Raw genomic sequence first — 18,888 nt, 5'->3', positions numbered from 1 at the left:
CAGGGCCCCAGCATTTCAGGCTCACCGGAATGTTAGTTAAGTAGCAGCGGTTTTAAGACCTGTGCTGCTTAACCTCTCCACCACCTAAAGTGTGGTGGAGTGAAATCATTCCAAAAGGATTGGGATGATGGACAGCCACTGCTTGCAGCAGAAAGGCTATCAGCGAGCAGGGGGCAGCATTGCACAAGCAAGGTTTGCAAATTCAATAGTGCAGGTCAATATTATTATAGAATGTTAGTCAAAGAACAATGTATCAATGCTTACCACAGTTCACTGATACTTTGGCATACAAAACACTGGACTGGTACAACTACTCCAAATGATAAACAGTTAAAAGAATTTAATAATAGCTGTCAAAATTGTTTTCCTTTTTAGTTCCACCTGTGATTCGGGTCTACCCAGAAAGCCAAGCTAGAGAACCAGGTGTCACTGCCAGTCTTAGATGCCATGCTGATGGAATTCCCAAACCCACACTCAGTTGGTTGAAAAATGGAATAGACATCACTCCGAAATTATCAAAACAGCTAACATTACAAGGTAAGTTACGTGTAAGCAAATATGCTCTTCAAACAAACATAACAAGGGGTTATAACAAAATAAATTAACATTTACTTCTTCAGGTAGTGAGAGTCCACAATTCCTTACTGTTGGAAATTCATCACCTTGCAACCAGCAGGAGACAATTACAGCCCACACCAGAGCTTTAAGTATCCCTCCTACTTCACCCAGTATTTTCTTTGCCTTGTCTACGAATAGGCAAAGATAGAGGTGTTCAGAATTTATTGAAGAATTTCAGGGATATTAATCCCAATTTTCCCCTTAATGGTTAGTACCTGGAAAAGAGGGACGTGCAATGTAATTCTCCTTGTGGGAGTAGTAGTAATAAGCCTGCCACGGATGTCACTGGCATAGATCCTTAAAGGGACAGTCAACACTAAACTTGTTATTGTTTAAAAATATAAATAATGCCTTTACTACCCATTCCCCAGCTTAGATAATAACTAAAAAGTCATGTGATATGGGGGCTGTCAGAAGATGTTTAGATACAAGGTAATCATAGAGGTAACAAGTATATTAATATAACAGTGTTGGTTATGCAAAACTGAGGAATGGTCGATAAAGGGATTGTCTATCTTTTAAAATAATAAAACTTCTGGTGTAGACTTTCCCTTTAAGCCTCCTCCTGTTGGTCAATGAGGATGTACTCCCTCAGTATGTCCTGTACTGTTAGTTACAATACAGGATGGGCTCTCTGCTGTATCCTCAGGATGCCAGTCTGAGTAAGAACAGTGGAGTGGTCTTTTTTTAGGTAAGTACTTCTTTCCCCATATAGTCCGCAGGCTATCAGTAGGTAAACCAATGATGACATCAAGAAGCACATGGCAAACCACAGATTTGTCATTCGTACTGCCATTAATAAGGGTACTAGTGACCAACCAGTGGCAAGACATTTTCTGAAACATGGCCATACTGTTGCTGACCTTAGATTTACCCTGATTGACCATGTCCCCCCTTTTCCCTGTGGAGGTGACAGAGGGAAACTACTCCTGCAAAGAAAAGCTGAATGGATGTTCAAGTTGGATACTATTCCCCCTAGGGGCTTTAATATGGGCATAGACTGGTACTGTTGCATCTAAACTCCGGGTCACCACCTAAATTTGCTCTTATCTGGGGGTTGCCAACACACTTTGCTACCCTCTGGCACAGGGACTATGTTGAGGATGTAGTTGCTGTTGTTATTGTTATTAACATCCTTGTGGTTACTAGACTTTGTGGGGTTGGTACAGATGTGTGTGGTAATATGGATGGGCACAAATGTACTATAGCCTTGTGACCTTTGAATTGACTCTGTCTCTGTACTATGCATTCTCCCCTCACATTATATCGATTGAAACAAGAGCAGCACACTACATATCTGCAACTTTGTGACAGAGATTAAAAACATCTTGAACAAAAAGTATCTAAAACCGGCATAGGACACTATCGGCTAGATTTAGAGTTTTGTCGGTAACGACCCGAAAAGCTAACGCCGGCTTTTTTCTGGCCGCACCATAAAAATAACTCTGGTATTGAGAGTCCACATAAAGGCTGCGTTAGGCTCCAAAAAAGGAGCGTAGAGCATATTTAACGCAGCTTCAACTCTCGATACCAGAGTTGCTTACGGACGCGGCCAGCCTCAAAAACGTGCTCGTGCACGATTCCCCCATAGAAAACAATGGGGCTGTTTGAGCTAAAAAAAAAATTAACACCTACAAAAAAGCCGCGTTCAGCTCCTAACGCAGCCCCATTGTTTGCTATGCGGAAACACTTTCTACGTCTGCAACTAACACTCTAACATGTACCCCGAGTCTAAACACCCCTAGCCTTACACTTATTAACCCCTAATCTGCCACCCCCGCTATCGCTGACACCTGCATATTATTATTAACCCCTAATCTGCCGCTCCGTATACCGCCGCTACTTATATTATCCCTATGTACCCCTAATCTGCTGCCCTAACATCGCCGACCCCTATATTAAATTTATTAACCCCTAATCTGCCCCCCACAATGTCGCCTCCACCTGCCTACACTTATTAACCCCTAATCTGCCGAGCGGACCTGAGCGCTACTATAATAAAGTTATTAACCCCTAATCCGCCTCACTAACCCTATAATAAATAGTATTAACCCCTAATCTGCCCTCCCTAACATCACCGACACCTAACTTCAATTATTAACCCCTAATCTGCCGACTGGAGCTCACCGCTATTCTAATAAATGTATTAACCCCTAAAGCTAAGTCTAACCCTAACACTAACACCCCCCTAAGTTAAATATAATTTACATCTAACGAAATTAATTATCTCTTATTAAATAAATTATTCCTATTTAAAGCTAAATACTTACCTGTAAAATAAATCCTAATATAGCTACACTATAAATTATAATTATATAATAGCTATTTTAGGATTAATATTTATTTTACAGGTAACTTTGTAATTATTTTAACCAGGAGTTAAGAACTATTTAATAGTTATCTAGTTAAAATAATAACAAAATTACCTGTAAAATAAATCCTAACCTAAGTTACAATTAAACCTAACACTACACTATCATTAAATTAATTAAATAAAATATCTACAATTACCTACAATTAAACCTAACACTACACTATCAATACATTAATTAAATACAATATCTACAAATAACTACAATGAAATAAACTAACTAAAGTACAAAAAATAAAAAAGAACTAAGTTACAAAAAATAAAAAAATATTTACAAACATAAGAAAAATATTACAATTTTAAACTAATTGCACCTACTCTAAGCCCCCTAATAAAATAACAAAGCCCCCCAAAATAAAAAAATGCCCTACCCTATTCTAAATTACTAAAGTTCAAAGCTCTTTTACCTTACCAGCCCTGAACAAGGCCCTTTGCGGGGCATGCCCCAAGAAGTTCAGCTCTTTTGCCTGTAAAAAAAACATACAATACCCCCCCCCAACATTACAACCCAACACCCACATATCCCTAATCTAACCCAAACCCCCCTTAAATAAACCTAACACTAAGCCCCTGAAGATCATCCTACTTGTCTTCACCTCACCGGGTATCACACCGATCCGTCCTGGCTCCGATATCTTCATCCAACCCAAGCGGGGGCTAGACATCCACTGAAGAAGTCCAGAAGAGGGTCCAAAGTCTTCATCCTATCCGGGAAGAAGAGTAGATCTGGACCGGCAACCATCATCTTCCAAGCGACATCTTCTATCTTCATCCGATGAGGACCGGCTCCATCCTGAAGACCTCCACCGCGGACCCATCTTCATCCGGCGACGTCCAACTGAAGAATGACGGTTCCTTTAAGGGACGTCATCCAAGATGGCGTCCCTCGAATTCCGATTGGCTGATAGGATTCTATCAGCCAATCGGAATTAAGGTAGTAATATTCTGATTGGCTGATGGAATCAGCCAATCGGATTGATCTTGATTCTGATTGGCTGATTCCATCAGCCAATCAGAATATTCCTACCTTCAGGATGGAGCCGGTCCTCATCGGATGAAGATAGAAGATGCCGCTTGGAAGATGATGGTTGCCGGTCCGGATCTACTCTTCTTCCCGGATAGGATGAAGACTTTGGACCCTCTTCTGGACTTCTTCAGTGGATGTCTAGCCCCCGCTTGGGTTGGATGAAGATATTGGAGCCAGGACGGATCGGTGTGATACCCGGTGAGGTGAAGACAAGGTAGGATGATCTTCAGGGGCTTAGTGTTAGGTTTATTTAAGGGGGGTTTGGGTTAGATTAGGGGTATATGGGTGGTGGGTTGTAATGTTGGGGGGGGGTATTGTATGTTTTTGTTTACAGGCTGAACTTCTTGGGGCATGCCCCGCAAAGGGCCCTGTTCAGGGCTGGTAAGGTAAAAGAGCTTTGAACTTAAGTAATTTAGAATAGGGTAGGGCATTTTTTTATTTTGGGGGGCTTTGTTATTTTATTAGGGGGCTTAGAGTAGGTGTAATTAGTTTAAAATTGTTGTAATATTTTTCTTATGTTTGTAAATATTTTTTTATTTTTTGTAACTTAGTTCTTTTTTATTTTTTGTACTTTAGTTAGTTTATTTCATTGTAGTTATTTGTAGATATTGTATTTAATTAATGTATTGATAGTGCAGTGTTAGGTTTAATTGTAGGTAATTGTAGATATTTTATTTAATTAATTTAATGATAGTGTAGTGTTAGGTTTAATTGTAACTTAGGTTAGGATTTATTTTACAGGTAATTTTGTTATTATTTTAACTAGGTAACTATTAAATAGTTCTTAACTATTTAATAGCTATTGTACCTGGTTAAAATAATTACAAAGTTACCTGTAAAATAAATATTAATCCAAAAATAGCTATAATATAATGATAATTTATAGTGTAGCTATATTAGGATTTATTTTACAGGTAAGTATTTAGCTTTAAATAGGAATAATTTATTTAATAAGAGATAATTAATTTCATTAGATGTAAATTATATTTAACTTAGGGGGGTGTTAGTGTTAGGGTTAGACTTAGCTTTAGGGGTTAATACATTTATTAGAATAGCGGTGAGCTCCAGTCGGCAGATTAGGGGTTAATAATTGAAGTTAGGTGTCGGCGATGTTAGGGAGGGCAGATTAGGGGTTAATACTATTTATTATAGGGTTAGTGAGGCGGATTAGGGGTTAATAACTTTATTATAGTAGCGCTCAGGTCCGCTCGGCAGATTAGGGGTTAATAAGTGTAGGCAGGTGGAGGCGACGTTGTGGGGGGCAGATTAGGGGTTAATAAATATAATATAGGGGTCGGCGATGTTAGGGCAGCAGATTAGGGGTACATAGGGATAATGTAGCTGGCGGCAGCGTGCGGACGGCAGATTAGGGGTTAATAAGTGTAGGTAGCTGGCGGTGACGTTGTGGGGGGCAGATTAGGGGTTAATAAATATAATATAGGGGTCGGCGGTGTTAGGGGCAGCAGATTAGGGGTACATAAGGATAACGTAGGTGGCGGTCGGCAGATTAGGGGTTAAAAAAATTGAATCGAGTTGCGGCGATGTGGGGGGACCTCGGTTTAGGGGTACATTGGTAGTTTATGGGTGTTAGTGTACTTTAGAGTACAGTAGTTAAGAGCTTTATGAACCGCGTTAGCCCAGAAAGCTCTTAACTACTGACTTTTTTCTGCGGCTGGAGTTTTGTTGTTAGAATTCTAACGCTCACTTCAGACACGACTCTAAATACCGGAGTTATAAAAATCCCATTGAAAAGATAGGATACGCAATTTACATAAGTGGATCTGCGGTATGGAAAAGTCGCGGCTGAAAAGTGAGCGATAGAACCTTTTTTGAGTGACTCCAAATACCGGTGGTAGCCTAAAACCAGCGTTAGGAGCCTCTAACACTGGTTTTCACGGCTACCGCCAAACTCCAAATCTAGGCCTATGTTTATCTGTCCATTTTCTAATGATTTTTGAAATGGTTCTGTACAATTTAGATTAAGTTGTTCTATGGCTACCCTTTGTTGAAGGTTAACTGGAATCAATACTAATGTATAGCTCACTAGATAAGTGTTTTCACTATCGATTGTTTTCAAGTATCTCAAACCGGCATAGGACACTATGTTTTTCTGTTAATTTTTCAATGATTTTTTGCAATATGACTGTACAATTTAGATTAAGTTGTTCTATGGCTACCCATTGTTGAAGGTTAACTGTAATTATTACTAGTGTCTTTATTATCAGTTGTTTTCAAGTATCTCAAACCGGCATAGGACACTATGTTTACCTGTCCATTTTCTAATGATTTTTGCAATGTGACTGTACAATTTAGATTAAGTTGTTCTATGGCTACCCATGGTTGAAGGTTAACTGGAATTAATACTAATGTATAGCTAAGTAGATAAGTGTTTTTACTATCGGTTGTTTTCAAGTATCCCAAACCGGCATAGGACACTATGTTTTTCTGTTCATTTTCTAATGATTTCATGCAATATGACTGTACAGTTTAAAGTAAGTTGCTCTATGGCTTCCCATTGTTGAAGGTTAACTGTAATTAATTCAAATGTATAGTTAGCAAGACAAGTGTTTACACAATCAGGTGTTTTCAATCAGTGTATTTTCACTCTATCTGACGAAGTGCTGTTTAGCAGCAGGAAACGCGTTGGATGTAGCTGTAGTGTGTGGAGTGGTGGAACCTTTGTTTTTTCGATGTGACAATAAATACACAGTGTTGATTTAGCTCGGTCTATGAATGCTTATTTCTTCGCATTTGTGGTAATATTGGATTCTTTTTTGGTGTGTGAGATACACCGCGGAGATCTTTTAAGCTACTAGTTCTGTACTGGATAACGGCTGTCTGGTGAGAAGGAGGAGTGCCTGAACACTTTCTAACAACCCGCATAGTGGGGCCGGATAACCGTGAGTAACCTGGGGTGAAGTCTTTACCATTGCATAAAGTCAGTCCGAGACCACCAATATATTTTCATGTTATGTACCTGTGATACAATATAATATACTGGAATACTGAAAGTTTTGGAGGTTACCTGAACGTATATTTACCTACAAAGGAGAGATATAATACCCTATAATGCATGTGTAAAACTAACTCAGCTGAATACATACACAGTTAACACTCTATATGTACCCGGTTATTAGAGTGTTACCAGTAAGAACTTTGCAACAATTTGATTCCTGTAGATAACTAGGTTGTGGCAACAATACATGCGAGACTATAAACCGATTTGAAAAGAAAAAATATAACAGTCTGTTTTGGTTGCACACAGCTGAAAGTGATTACATGTCTTATGGCTCAAATACACAGTTTTTGCAACAGTGTGTCTTTATTTTCACTCTACACAGGTGTTGTCTGTATTTTAGATAATTGCTTTATTGTCTACCAGCCAGGTAATGGTTGCTTAGCAACTAATCTTGGTGGTATTTTAACAGGGGGAGGAGTCTGTATCTGTATAAATGTTTGGCACTTTGTATTGTTCTTTGGTCTGAGGAAGGGGAAGCTGTCCCCGAAACGTCACTACAAATAAAACAACTTTTGTATTTAAGACCAGAGAGTGTTGTCTTCTATCTTTTGCTATTATTACCTACATTCATGCACCCTGGCAAATCGTGATACTGTTCGTGAGAGTGCGCATGTCCTATTAACCTATATATATACATAGATATGTATAGATATTAACTGATATAATTAGAAAAATCATAAAAAATACATAGACCATATTCCTCTATGTGAAGAATACTGGCATGTGAAATATTTACAGTAAATACATAGTCAAAATTATCATTGAATATTATTATTGAATAAATATGTTTTTTCATGATTTCAGGTATTTGACTGCAAAGGGCTCAAATTATTCTTAGTGCTCCAGGTTCAATAATGAGAACAATAGACTTTAAGGATGCCTACTTACACATACCTATTCACACAGAGAACCATAATTTCATTTCTGAACAGGCATTATCAGCTTAGCTCTTCCATTTGGTCTGCCTAAAGCACCCAGGATCTTTACAAAGGTTTTGGGTGCATTGCTATCAGTCATCAGTATGCTGTGAATAGTGGTAGAGACATACTTGGACAATATATTGTTTTAAGCTCCATCTTTACCTTTAGCGACTGTAAACATAGAGAAACTACTTTAGTTTCTTCATTGTCATGATGAGAAGATAAATGTGGCAAAGAGTTCTTTAAATACCCGGCACACAAGTATTCTTTCTGGTGGTGATCATAGATTCTATCTACACAATGCTGTTTATGACAGAGCAATGCTAGCTCAAGCTACTTTTGGGTTGCTGAAATTTACAGTCCCTTTCTCAGGCTTTCTGTGGCCCAGTGTATGGAGGTAATGTGTCTGATGGTGGCAGCATCAGATGTCATTCCGTTTGTAAAATTTAATCTACACTCTCTGAAGCTTTGTATTCTAGGGCAGTTAAATGGAGATCACACCAACAAGTCTCAATTAATTCAGTTGGACCAGGTGGTTGGACAATCTCTATCTTGATGGACATCCTCCACTCTGGTATGTCATGGGAAATAATTACAACAGATGCAGGTTTCTCATGATGGGGAGCGGTCTCAGGGAGTGTAGTCGCCTTACAAAGCAAGGCTGCAAATAACTGTCCTGGAACTTTGTACAAATTTTAGAGTGCTTTGGTCTTGGACTCTTCTCAAATTAGTCCTTTCATTCGCTTTTAGTCAGACAACATAACTGCACTAGCTTATATCAATCATCCCAAAGTCCCTTAGCGATTAAAATTGTGTCACATGCTCTGAATTGGGCAGAAGCTCATCAATGTTCCATTTCAGCCATTCACATTCCTAGGGTCAACACCTGGAACGTGAATTATCTGAGTCATTAGATGTTGCATTCGGGGGAATAGTCCCTCAATCAGAAGATTTTTGACCAGTTGGGTTATTGCTGGCTTCTCATCTAAACCACAAACTCCCCAGATATGTGTTGAGGGTTGAGGATGAGGTGATAGATGCACTAGCAGTTCCTTGGTCTTAGCAACTAGGTTATCTGTTTCCTCCATTTGTACTTCTGTGTGATGTGAGCAATAACCCTTAGCAGAAGTACAAATGGAACGGTAGGCAGATCTAGTTCAAATGTCTAGTGCTCCTCCATGGTATCTTTCTCATGTGCCAAATTTGCTTTCTCAAGGTCCATTCTTCTATCAAAATGTTCAGTTCCTAAGTTTGACTGCTTGGAAATTAAATGCTTAGTTCTCTTTAAGAGCCTGATATTCAAAAGCTCACTGGAATGGAGAGAAATCATGCAAAATATTTCAGATTTTTTTTAGACCTTATATAATAATGTAGGCGTCTGTATGTCACATCAAGAATCCTACGTACTGAGATAGTTATCTTTCAAATTAAAAGTTTGTGAAATTTGTTTCTAACATTTTTTTAGGACCTCTACTTACTGACGAGACATCTTAGATCATCTCACCTGAGCAGAGAGCATTTGAATATCAGGCCCCCAGAGGTTTTTCAGACTTTGAAAAATGTAACCCATAGGGCTTATTTGGAGGCAGGACAATCGCTGCCACAAATTACAACTCATTCAACTCGTTCCATTTCTACCTCTTTTAAAAATGTGGCCTCAGTAGAACAAATTTACAAGACTGCGACGTGGTCATCTCTCCATACTTTCACAAAATTCTATCAATTTGATGTATTTGTCTTGGCGGAGGCAGCTTTTGGGAGAAAGGTTCTTCAGGCTGTGGTTCCCGGTAAATGGGTGCCTGCCTTTTCTAATTTCCCACCCATTTTCTTTGTGGACTCCAGAGCTTGGGTATTAGTTCTCATTAAGGAATCGTGGACTCTCACCACCTTAAGAAAAATAAACATAATTTATTTTTACCTGAAACTTTCCTTTCTTTCTTGGTGGTGAGAGTCCACAAACCCGTCGATTTTTCATGGTTAGCTGCAGTTCTATTTTGCACCTCTTTACCCTACTTTCTTTCTCGCTTCTTCCTCCTATTCTTGGCTATACATAATACTGGGAGGGTAAGGGAAGAAGGAGGGATACTTAAACCTCTGGTGTGGGGTGATTTTGCCTCCTCCTGTTGGCCAGGTAATGAATTGTGGACTTTCACCACCAAGAAAGAAAGGAATTTATCAGGTAAAAATAAATCATGTTTTTCTTTTTTTTTTATAAACACCAGTCAAACTGTAAGAAACAATTTTTACTATTAAGTAATAGAAAGTGCAGGCACATGAAAAAATTGTTCTCAATTGAAACCTACAATACAGATTTTCCCCCATATAATACAAATAGTTATTTTAAAAGGAAAGAGCTACATTTTTGGGTCAGAGACCGTCAGTAAAATAAATGTAAAAATACCAAATTAGACTTAACTATTAACAACAAAAAAACTTTAATACGCTCAAGAAAATAATCTGTAATTGTTACTAAAAAGGCATTCACATGTCAACACTAACTACAAATTAATCAGTCATACCAAAATAGTTTGTAGACACGTGAAATAATTATGCGTTATTGAAAGCTCTGATTAATTGAGCACAAATAAAAGATAACACCCTCTTTTTTGTGATGGGATTATTAATTTGATGACATTAAAGGTGTTGCTGAAACTTGAATATTAGCTGGTTAACAATATCTGCCAATAAAGGACAAAATACTATCATCATTTTATATTAAACAGTTATTTGTACAGCGAAGATCTGATTACATAAAAGGACCGTTTGCTTTAATTGCTAGGGACTCTTTGTCTCACTCCTTCTCTCTTAATATAACACTATTGAGCAACACTAAAGTTTATCAGTAGTGTGTGTGTGTTTAACATGTCTATACTCAACCAGTCCAGATAGCACACATATAGTTTCAATGATTATCATTTTTCAATCGCCTACATATTAAATTCTATACATGAAGTATAAGCCTGTATAACCAAAATTATGTAATAAAGAAAATACTCTCAAGACCTAATAAACCTTGGCAAGTCATTCTTGTCATGCACATTTACTCCTGTACTGTGGATAACAAACACTCCTGGTAGTCCCCCTTCTGATCTGGATCCTGGGGACTCCTGTATTGCAAATGGGAAAAGGGGACTTTTTGTGATGTCAAAAAGGAGAGGGACTGCCTACTAAAGCAGAAAGCCAGGGGTCTGGAGAATAGGGTTTTTTAAGCCTGTATCTAAGCAACCAGGCTACTTAAAGGGAAACAATCTGCTCTTCCAAATAAGAAGTTGCATGCCCCTGTAAGTTGCATGTGATCATATTAAAAGTGGTTATTACATGCAGCAGCATTTAAAATGCTGTTTAACCTGAGTGGGAGGGGCTTTAATGGAGCCCCTATCTCACCCCTGTTTGAGCTAGATTGGTAAGTAACACATTTGAAAGAGAGGAAACGTAAGTTGCAGGTGATCACTGTACAAATGCTGGTTACCTACAGCAGCATTCATTATGCTGTTTAATTTGAGGGTGAGGGGGCTTTTATGGAACCCCCCCTCCCCCATTTGGGCTAGTGGTACATGTGACCTCTCATTTGAAAGCGTACACTTACCCCCCCAGGATGTAGCTGATCATCATTAAAAATGGCTACTAACTATCCCACAAGAAAGCCCCTATCTTCTTGTCTGATTTAATTAAAGCGATGTGAGACTCCTCATGTGAAAGAGGTAATTCTCCTCTTTCAAATTAGTAATATTGATCACCTACCACAAGTAGACAGCCATGCTGTGTTAGAGGAGTGATAGAGAGCACTTTTATAGCCCCCTTCCCACATAAAACACAAAGCAGTATGAGACCTCAGTTTAAACTAGAAGAATTAACCTTGTTCCAGTGTGCTGTCTCATACCCTTTTCATTAGTAGTTAATTGCCATTTTTATGCCAATCTTCTATTAAATGTACTGTATGAAGTCAGTACCCCCAAAGGTGCCCCTATCCCCTAAAGACAGCAACAAACAACTAAAAACACCATTATCACAGGGGTGTGAAAATTACTCAAAAGTGAAAGGGTTAAACATATTTACATGACAATACAGAGATGTTCAGTATAATATTCAAGTATTTTGACACTATGAGGCCTATTTATCATATGTCTGTCGGATCTAGGGTTGCCACCCGCCCCGGTATCACCGGGACAGTCCCGGTCTGAGGCTCTGTGTCCCTGAACTAGCCTCAAATGCCCCGGCTAAGCGCTTCCCTGACGCAGCAAGCAGCAGTGAGCACAGACTTTAAAAAAAACTAGCTGGCCAGAGGAGCGCTTAGCCCGGGGGAAAATAGGTAGGTGGAGTCTGGAGGAGAGGAGAGACAGAGTGTGGGAGGGACAGTTGGAGGGGGGAAGAGGCCGGTCGAGGAGCAGAGTCATCACATCCTGCAGGCTGCACACAGACAGGCCTCATGCTGCAGCTGTTGGTGAGAGATGCCACCTTCATCTCTTCAGCTCGAGGTATCATACGTGTAAATGTGTGCGGGGTGTCCTGCGTTAGTGATGCCAACAGCGCCATACTGACCTCTGCTAGACTGTAGACTAACCTTAGATAGAAGAAATAATATACCATGGTGCCATTGCCATTATGTGTCACACAGGTCACATCAAACAGTGAAGTCTATAAGATTATGTACCCTCTTCTGGATAAATACATATATTTATTGATTTCATAAAGAATTTGAGGCCGCGAGAAGCCACACCCCAACCCACGCCCACTTAAACAGTGTCCAGGAATTTTCTGGGCAAAAGGTGGCAACCCAAGTCGGATCTGATCCGAAAGTGCGGATCAGGTCCGACAGACATCTCTGAATGCGGAGAGCAATACGCTCTCCGTATTCAGCATTGCACCAGCAGTTCTTGTGAGCTGCTGGTGCAACGCCGCCCCCTGAAGACTCGCCAGCAGGGGGATGTCAATCAACCTGATCGTACTCGATCGGGTTGAATTCCGGTGATTCCTGTCCGCCTCATCAATGCAGGCGGACAGGGTTATGGAGCAGCGGTCTTTATAACTTGTGTTTCTGGCGAGCCTGCAGGCTCGCCAGAAACACAGGGCCTCAAGCTCCATTCGGAGCTTGATAGATAGGCCCCTATGCAAACAATAAGTTTACTTTTCATTAATCAACTTTAGGTGATGCCAACTAAGCCTGGCAATATACAGAGCTTAAGCACTTAGAATACAGTTGTTTCTTACTTTGAAATGTGTATTGTTCTATTTAATGAAAATAAATGTACAATTTGATCATATTAAAAATGTAACTATAAATAAGTTTTGTTTGAGTAGCCAACTAGATCATTTTAATAAACAAAAACATTTAAGAAATGACAAAAACTGTTACGTATGGGCAATATGGTTATGAATTCAATTCTCTTTAATTTATGTTTCAGCAAATGGTAGTGAAGTTCACATCAGCAATGTGCGATATGAAGACACAGGGGCTTATACTTGCATAGCAAAAAATGAAGCTGGAGTGGATGAAGATATCTCTTCACTTTTTGTTGAGGATTCGGCTAGAAAAACACGTGTGTATAAAATAAATTGTGCCTTTACAAGACCAATTTTCTCATATTTTTAATTTACATTTCTATATATATATATATATATATATTTATTTATTTTATTTTTTATTTTTATTTTTTCCTTAAACTGAAACTCAAGATTAATTATTAGATGACTTTTTAAGAAAAAAAAAATCTGAAATATGTTATATTTGCTTTGCCAGTACTATAGGAGCTTCTAGCATGCATTCCATAATGAATGCACAGTTATTTAACTATTGGCCGGTGGCCGCCCCCTGTAACCCATTAAAATAAAAACTCAGTCAAAGTCCCAATACCAGTATTATTAAGAATCTAATCTAATCTGTGCATGAGTGCATTTCAATAGGAAATATAAGCATTTTTGTAATATACTTCCATTAGCAAAAAATCTTCTAGTAAAAGTTGTTGATTTTTTTCAGGTGCATACACACATATGCTGTGGGGGTCCATGCACCAGTATTCAAACACCATGCCTGTTCAGAGAGCTGGCAGCAGTGTGTCATGCTTCTGTAAACACATCATTTGTGTCATAGAAACCACTGCTGACCCTTGTGGACAGTCAACTCAAAATGTTTTATTGTTTTAAAAAATAGCTAATCCCTTTATTAACCATTCCCCAGTTTTGCACAGAAAACAAAGTTATATTAATACACTTTTTACCTCTGTGATTACCTTGTTTCTAAGCATCTTCTGACTGCCCCTTGATCACATGACTTTATCTATTGACTTGCATTTAAGCCAATTAGTGCTGTGTTGGTAGAATCCATGGGCGTCAACACAATGTTATCTATATGGTTTACATAAACTAGTTTCCCCTGATGTAAAAAGCAAATACAAAAGCATGATCATGTGGCTGTCTATAGGTACTTAGAAACAGACAGAAATTTAGAGGTTTAAAGGTTATAAAGTATGTTAATATAACCATGTTGGTTGTGCAAAGCTGGGGAGTGGGTAGTAAAGGGATTATCTATCTTTTTAAACAATAACAATTTTTGTGTTGACTGTCCCTTTAAGTTTCTCATTCTATGCAATTCTTAAACGTATTCTTTTATTAATACATCTATTTTTTGTGCCCTGTCTTTAGTTACCCAGTAACGGCTTTCATGTTCACTTAGCAGCATCCAAAGTAAAAGATAATTTTCTCTGTAACACCCTCTGTTTTACACCTCCTATACATTTGCTATAAGGCAGGCACCTCCACCCCCCAGGCACATGCAATATGAGCTAGCAAGATCTGAGAGAATTTGCGGTGTGCCACCTGGTTCCAGTGTTTGGCATCTCTGCAACTGTGTGGCAGATCAAATATGAAATGGTAATGAAAGTCCAAGTCAAGGATCTTGTATAGGTCTGCTAAGTTGGTGCTGTAGAAGTTGCCCTCAATGACATCGCACCGCAGGTGGTATTTCTCATGGCCTTCTCTGCCGGGAAGGTCATGTTTTTTTTGTTTGTTTGTTTTTTTAATTACATTTTTATTAAACAGGTTCAGTATACACATCAAGGATACACAGATCCAGCAAGAAAACACATTGTTCAGGGGAAGGTCATGTTTTTGTTAATAATTACTTTCTATTTAGGATACAAATTATTACAACAAAGAACAAATACAACACAGTCACTTACACACCTGCAGTGTCAGTAACACCATGGTATTGTGTCAACGAACAATCATTTTTACTCACCGCACACATACTCTCACATTTCCAATTAACATTCTTTTCTCTACACACACAACTCTCATATCACTATTTTGCACACATAAACCTGACTCTCACTCATATACACTCACAAACATTCATGTCACAAACAAGCCCAGTTAGTATATTAATAAGTTAATTAGTATGTCCTAGTGTGATAAGGTGGTAGGTACTAGGTTAATTAAGTTTTTTTTTACATGTTTGTAAGGAGAAATGATGAGATGGAGAAGTTATAGGAAATACTAATGGTTTGTTATTGGTTATGGGTTATGTTAAGGCAGGTGAATGAATGACCAAGTAAGTAGCAATTACATTAATGTAAGGATAGAAAGGTTTATTTTGAGAATGAAGATGAAAAAGGAGATATTAGTAGTAAAATATTGTAATAATTTAAACTTGCCAGGGAAATTTGTTTCCCTGAATATTCAGTGGCTGCACTATTCTGTATTTTTTAGTTTCAAATTAATCAAATACTGAACTTTAGTTAAACATTTACATTCATTTTCATTAAAACAAATGTAAATGTTTCAAAGCTACAGGTTAAAAGTTCACCTTTAGCTACAATACTTACCTTAATGCACTGACGATTTTCATCAGTATTTTTCACTTTCTTTCATTTTCCTTGGTGCATTCAATCAGATTTTCTTTTTGTTAAAACAAAATGAAAATCCAATTTTTGTCACAAATGTGCAATTGTACGAAAACGAACGCACATCTCTAATAGTTACCTTCCTCCTGGCATGATGTTTTTGATGTTGCAGGGCAGCAGCAGGAAAATAAAATTTTATTAATTGACACTAAGACTTCGGGTCCCTCTCCCTTGTGGTGAATGAAGGATAATAAGCTGACTGTATTATCCTCCAGTGGTGTGTCTGTCCTGTGTTTCCTTAGGATCCACAGCATTGGATTTAAGGCAGCTTGATTTTTTTGTTTATTTTGCAGGGCAGCTGTAGGGACTTAAAGTCTCAGTTATTGGTGCTAAGACTTTGGGTCCCTTACCCTGGCAGTGGATGAAGGATAATAATTTGTATCATCATCCAGATGTGTGTCTGTCCCGTGGACACAGCCGTGCACTGTTCCTTAAGGAACCACACTGTTGGATTAAAGGTACTAAGGCAGCATGATGTTTTTGATGTTGCAGAGCAGCAGCAGGAACATAAAGTCTCAATAATTGGTGCTAAGACTTTGGATCCCTCACCCTGGTTGTTGGTGAAGGACGATAAGTGGACTGAATCATTATCCAGTGGTGTGTCTGTCCTGTGAGCACAGCCGTGCCCTGTTCCCTAAGAATCCACACTTCTGGATTAGAGTCAGCATGATTATTTTATATGATTGTAGAGCAGCAATATGACCATAGTCTCAGTAATGGGCGCTGAGACTTTGGATCCCTCACCCTGGTAGTGGGTGATGGATGTGTGTTGTTTGTAAGGACCCAGAGTATAACTTGATAAACTTAAGGTGTGTAAGGCAGACAGAATATTTTACAGAGGGTAGGACAGCAACATCAGGAAAATAAAGTCTCAGTAAATGGCAGTAAGACTTTGGATCTATCACCCTTGCAATGGATAATATATGTGTTTTGTATTTTAAGCAGTAGCACCTTGAGTGTAGTGTGTAGAACTTAAGGTATGGAGGAAGACAGGCAGCATTTTTAGAGGGTGTAGGGCTACAGCAGCAGGAACATAAAGTTTCAGTAATTGGAGCTGATGCTTTGGATCTATCACCCTGGTGGTGGGTGAAGGATCTTAAGCTGTCCCGTAGACACAACTGTGCCCTTTTCCCTGAGGATCCACACCATTGGATTAAAGGCATGATGTTTTAATGTTGCAGGGCAGCAGCAGGAGCATAAAGTCTCAGTAATTATTGGCACTAAGACTTTGGGTCCCTCACCCTGGTTGGGAGCAAAGGATTTAATTAAATAATATCATAACAGACACAGACATCCACACAGAGAGTTTAACTTCAATGCACTCGAGGTGGTGAACGCTGGTATGCTTTTTTACAAAATTGTGACATTTCAGGGACAAAGTTCTCTTGCCCAGGGTCCTGCAAATGCAAACGATGGGCCTGACTTTGTCCCAGTATGCAAAATTCATGAAGACTCTGGTATTTATCTCTACTTGTTTTCAAGTTTTCTTTTTTGCTTATGTTAGAGTGACTTGTTTTAAAGGGACAATCTAGACCAAAATAAACTTTCATTATTCCAATTTACTTTTGTTCTCAAATTTGCTTTGTTCTCTTGGTATTTTTAGTTGAAAGCTAAACCTAGGAGGTTCATATGCTAATTTCTAAACCCTTGAAGGCCACCTCTTCTCTCAGGGGATTTTGACAGTTTTTCACCACTAGAGGGTGTTAGTTCATGTGTTTCATATAGATAACATTGAGCTCACGCACGTGAAGTTGCCTAGGAGTCATCACTGATGATACTAATATGCAAGTCTGTCAAAAGAACTGAAATAAGGGGGCAGTTTGCAGAGGCTTAGATACAAGGTAATTACAGAGGTAAAAAGTATATTATAACTGCGTTATTTATGCAAAACTAGGGAATGGGTAATAAAGGGATTATCTATTTTTTTAAACAATAAAAATTCTGGTGTAGACTGTCCCTTTAAGGGGGAGATTTTATGTTTATTTTTGTTCCTTAAGGTGTTGAAGTAATTTTTGTGATGGTGGTGTTCTTCACAGTGGATAGATGTTGCTCCATTATTTGTAATGGAGAGTGACTCAAAACGTACAGATGTTTTAAGGAGCAGATACAAATCTTATTAACTTGTTGAGGTGATTTTTTTTGTCAGAGACATATTTTTTTTTTAAGAATGGGTTTTATACATCCAATCAGGATGATTGATAGTCCCTGCTAGCCGCCGATTGGCTTGTGCAATGCTAGTGTTATGTTTAAAAACGCTGTCCACTCGCAGCAAGGTGTGTGTGTGTATATATATATATATATATATATATATATATATATATATATATATATATATATATATACTGTTATATATACTGTATATATATATATATATATATATATATAGTGAAGATTGGAGTAGCCGTGTTAGTCCAGTAGATAGATGCTCAAAAAACAAAGTATTGCAGTATGCAGTGATACCTTTTTTATTGGACTAACATAATATTTAAAAGACAAGCTTTCGAGAGTTTTCCTCTCTTCCTCAGGTCTGAAGCAATACTGATCATTCTGATATAGATACACATCACATACAACAAATGGAAGGGAGGAAGGGGGGTGAGAGGGGGGGTCATAAAAGCAGAGAATGTGTCTGAAGGAGAAAATAGCTGAGAATAGCCAGAAAGAATAAATAAACAGAGGAGAGTAAATAGGTCAGATGAGAGGAAAAACAAAAAGGAAAAAGAAACCAATATAGGACAATAAGATGAGAGATTATAGAAAGTTATGGTAGTGTGTGAGAAAGCCAGAGTCTACATTAAGTCCTTCATTTCTGGTATTGAAATGTGTGATCATTTTCATCTCAAACGTCTTTCGTTCATGAGAGTCTTTGAAATTCCCTTTAAGAATTTTAATCCTGAGGTTAAGGATGGAGTGACCAGTCTGAGTGAAGTGATGACCAACAGGGGTACAATATTCATTTCCCTTGTGGTTTTTGATCGAGTGTCTGTGTAGATTCATTCTGAGATGCAGCTTTAGGCCAGTTTCTCCAATGTAGC

At 38.4% G+C, this 18,888-nt stretch overlaps 1 protein-coding gene across 1 annotated transcript in view; it reads left to right on the top strand.

Moving 5' to 3' along the window:
• FSTL5 (follistatin like 5) overlaps positions 1 to 18,888 on the top strand; it is a 1,363,343-nt gene that overhangs the window by 1,088,285 nt on the left and 256,170 nt on the right. Inside the window, exons 8-9 of the mRNA XM_053703797.1 lie at positions 376 to 537; positions 13,358 to 13,492. Of these exons, the coding sequence (XP_053559772.1) occupies positions 376 to 537; positions 13,358 to 13,492 (297 nt within the window). The remainder of the gene's footprint in view (positions 1 to 375; positions 538 to 13,357; positions 13,493 to 18,888) is intronic.

Source organism: Bombina bombina, chromosome 2 (assembly GCF_027579735.1).
Source record: "Bombina bombina isolate aBomBom1 chromosome 2, aBomBom1.pri, whole genome shotgun sequence".
Taxonomy (NCBI): Eukaryota; Metazoa; Chordata; class Amphibia; order Anura; family Bombinatoridae; genus Bombina; species Bombina bombina.
This window is presented reverse-complemented; position numbering and strand designations above follow the sequence as displayed.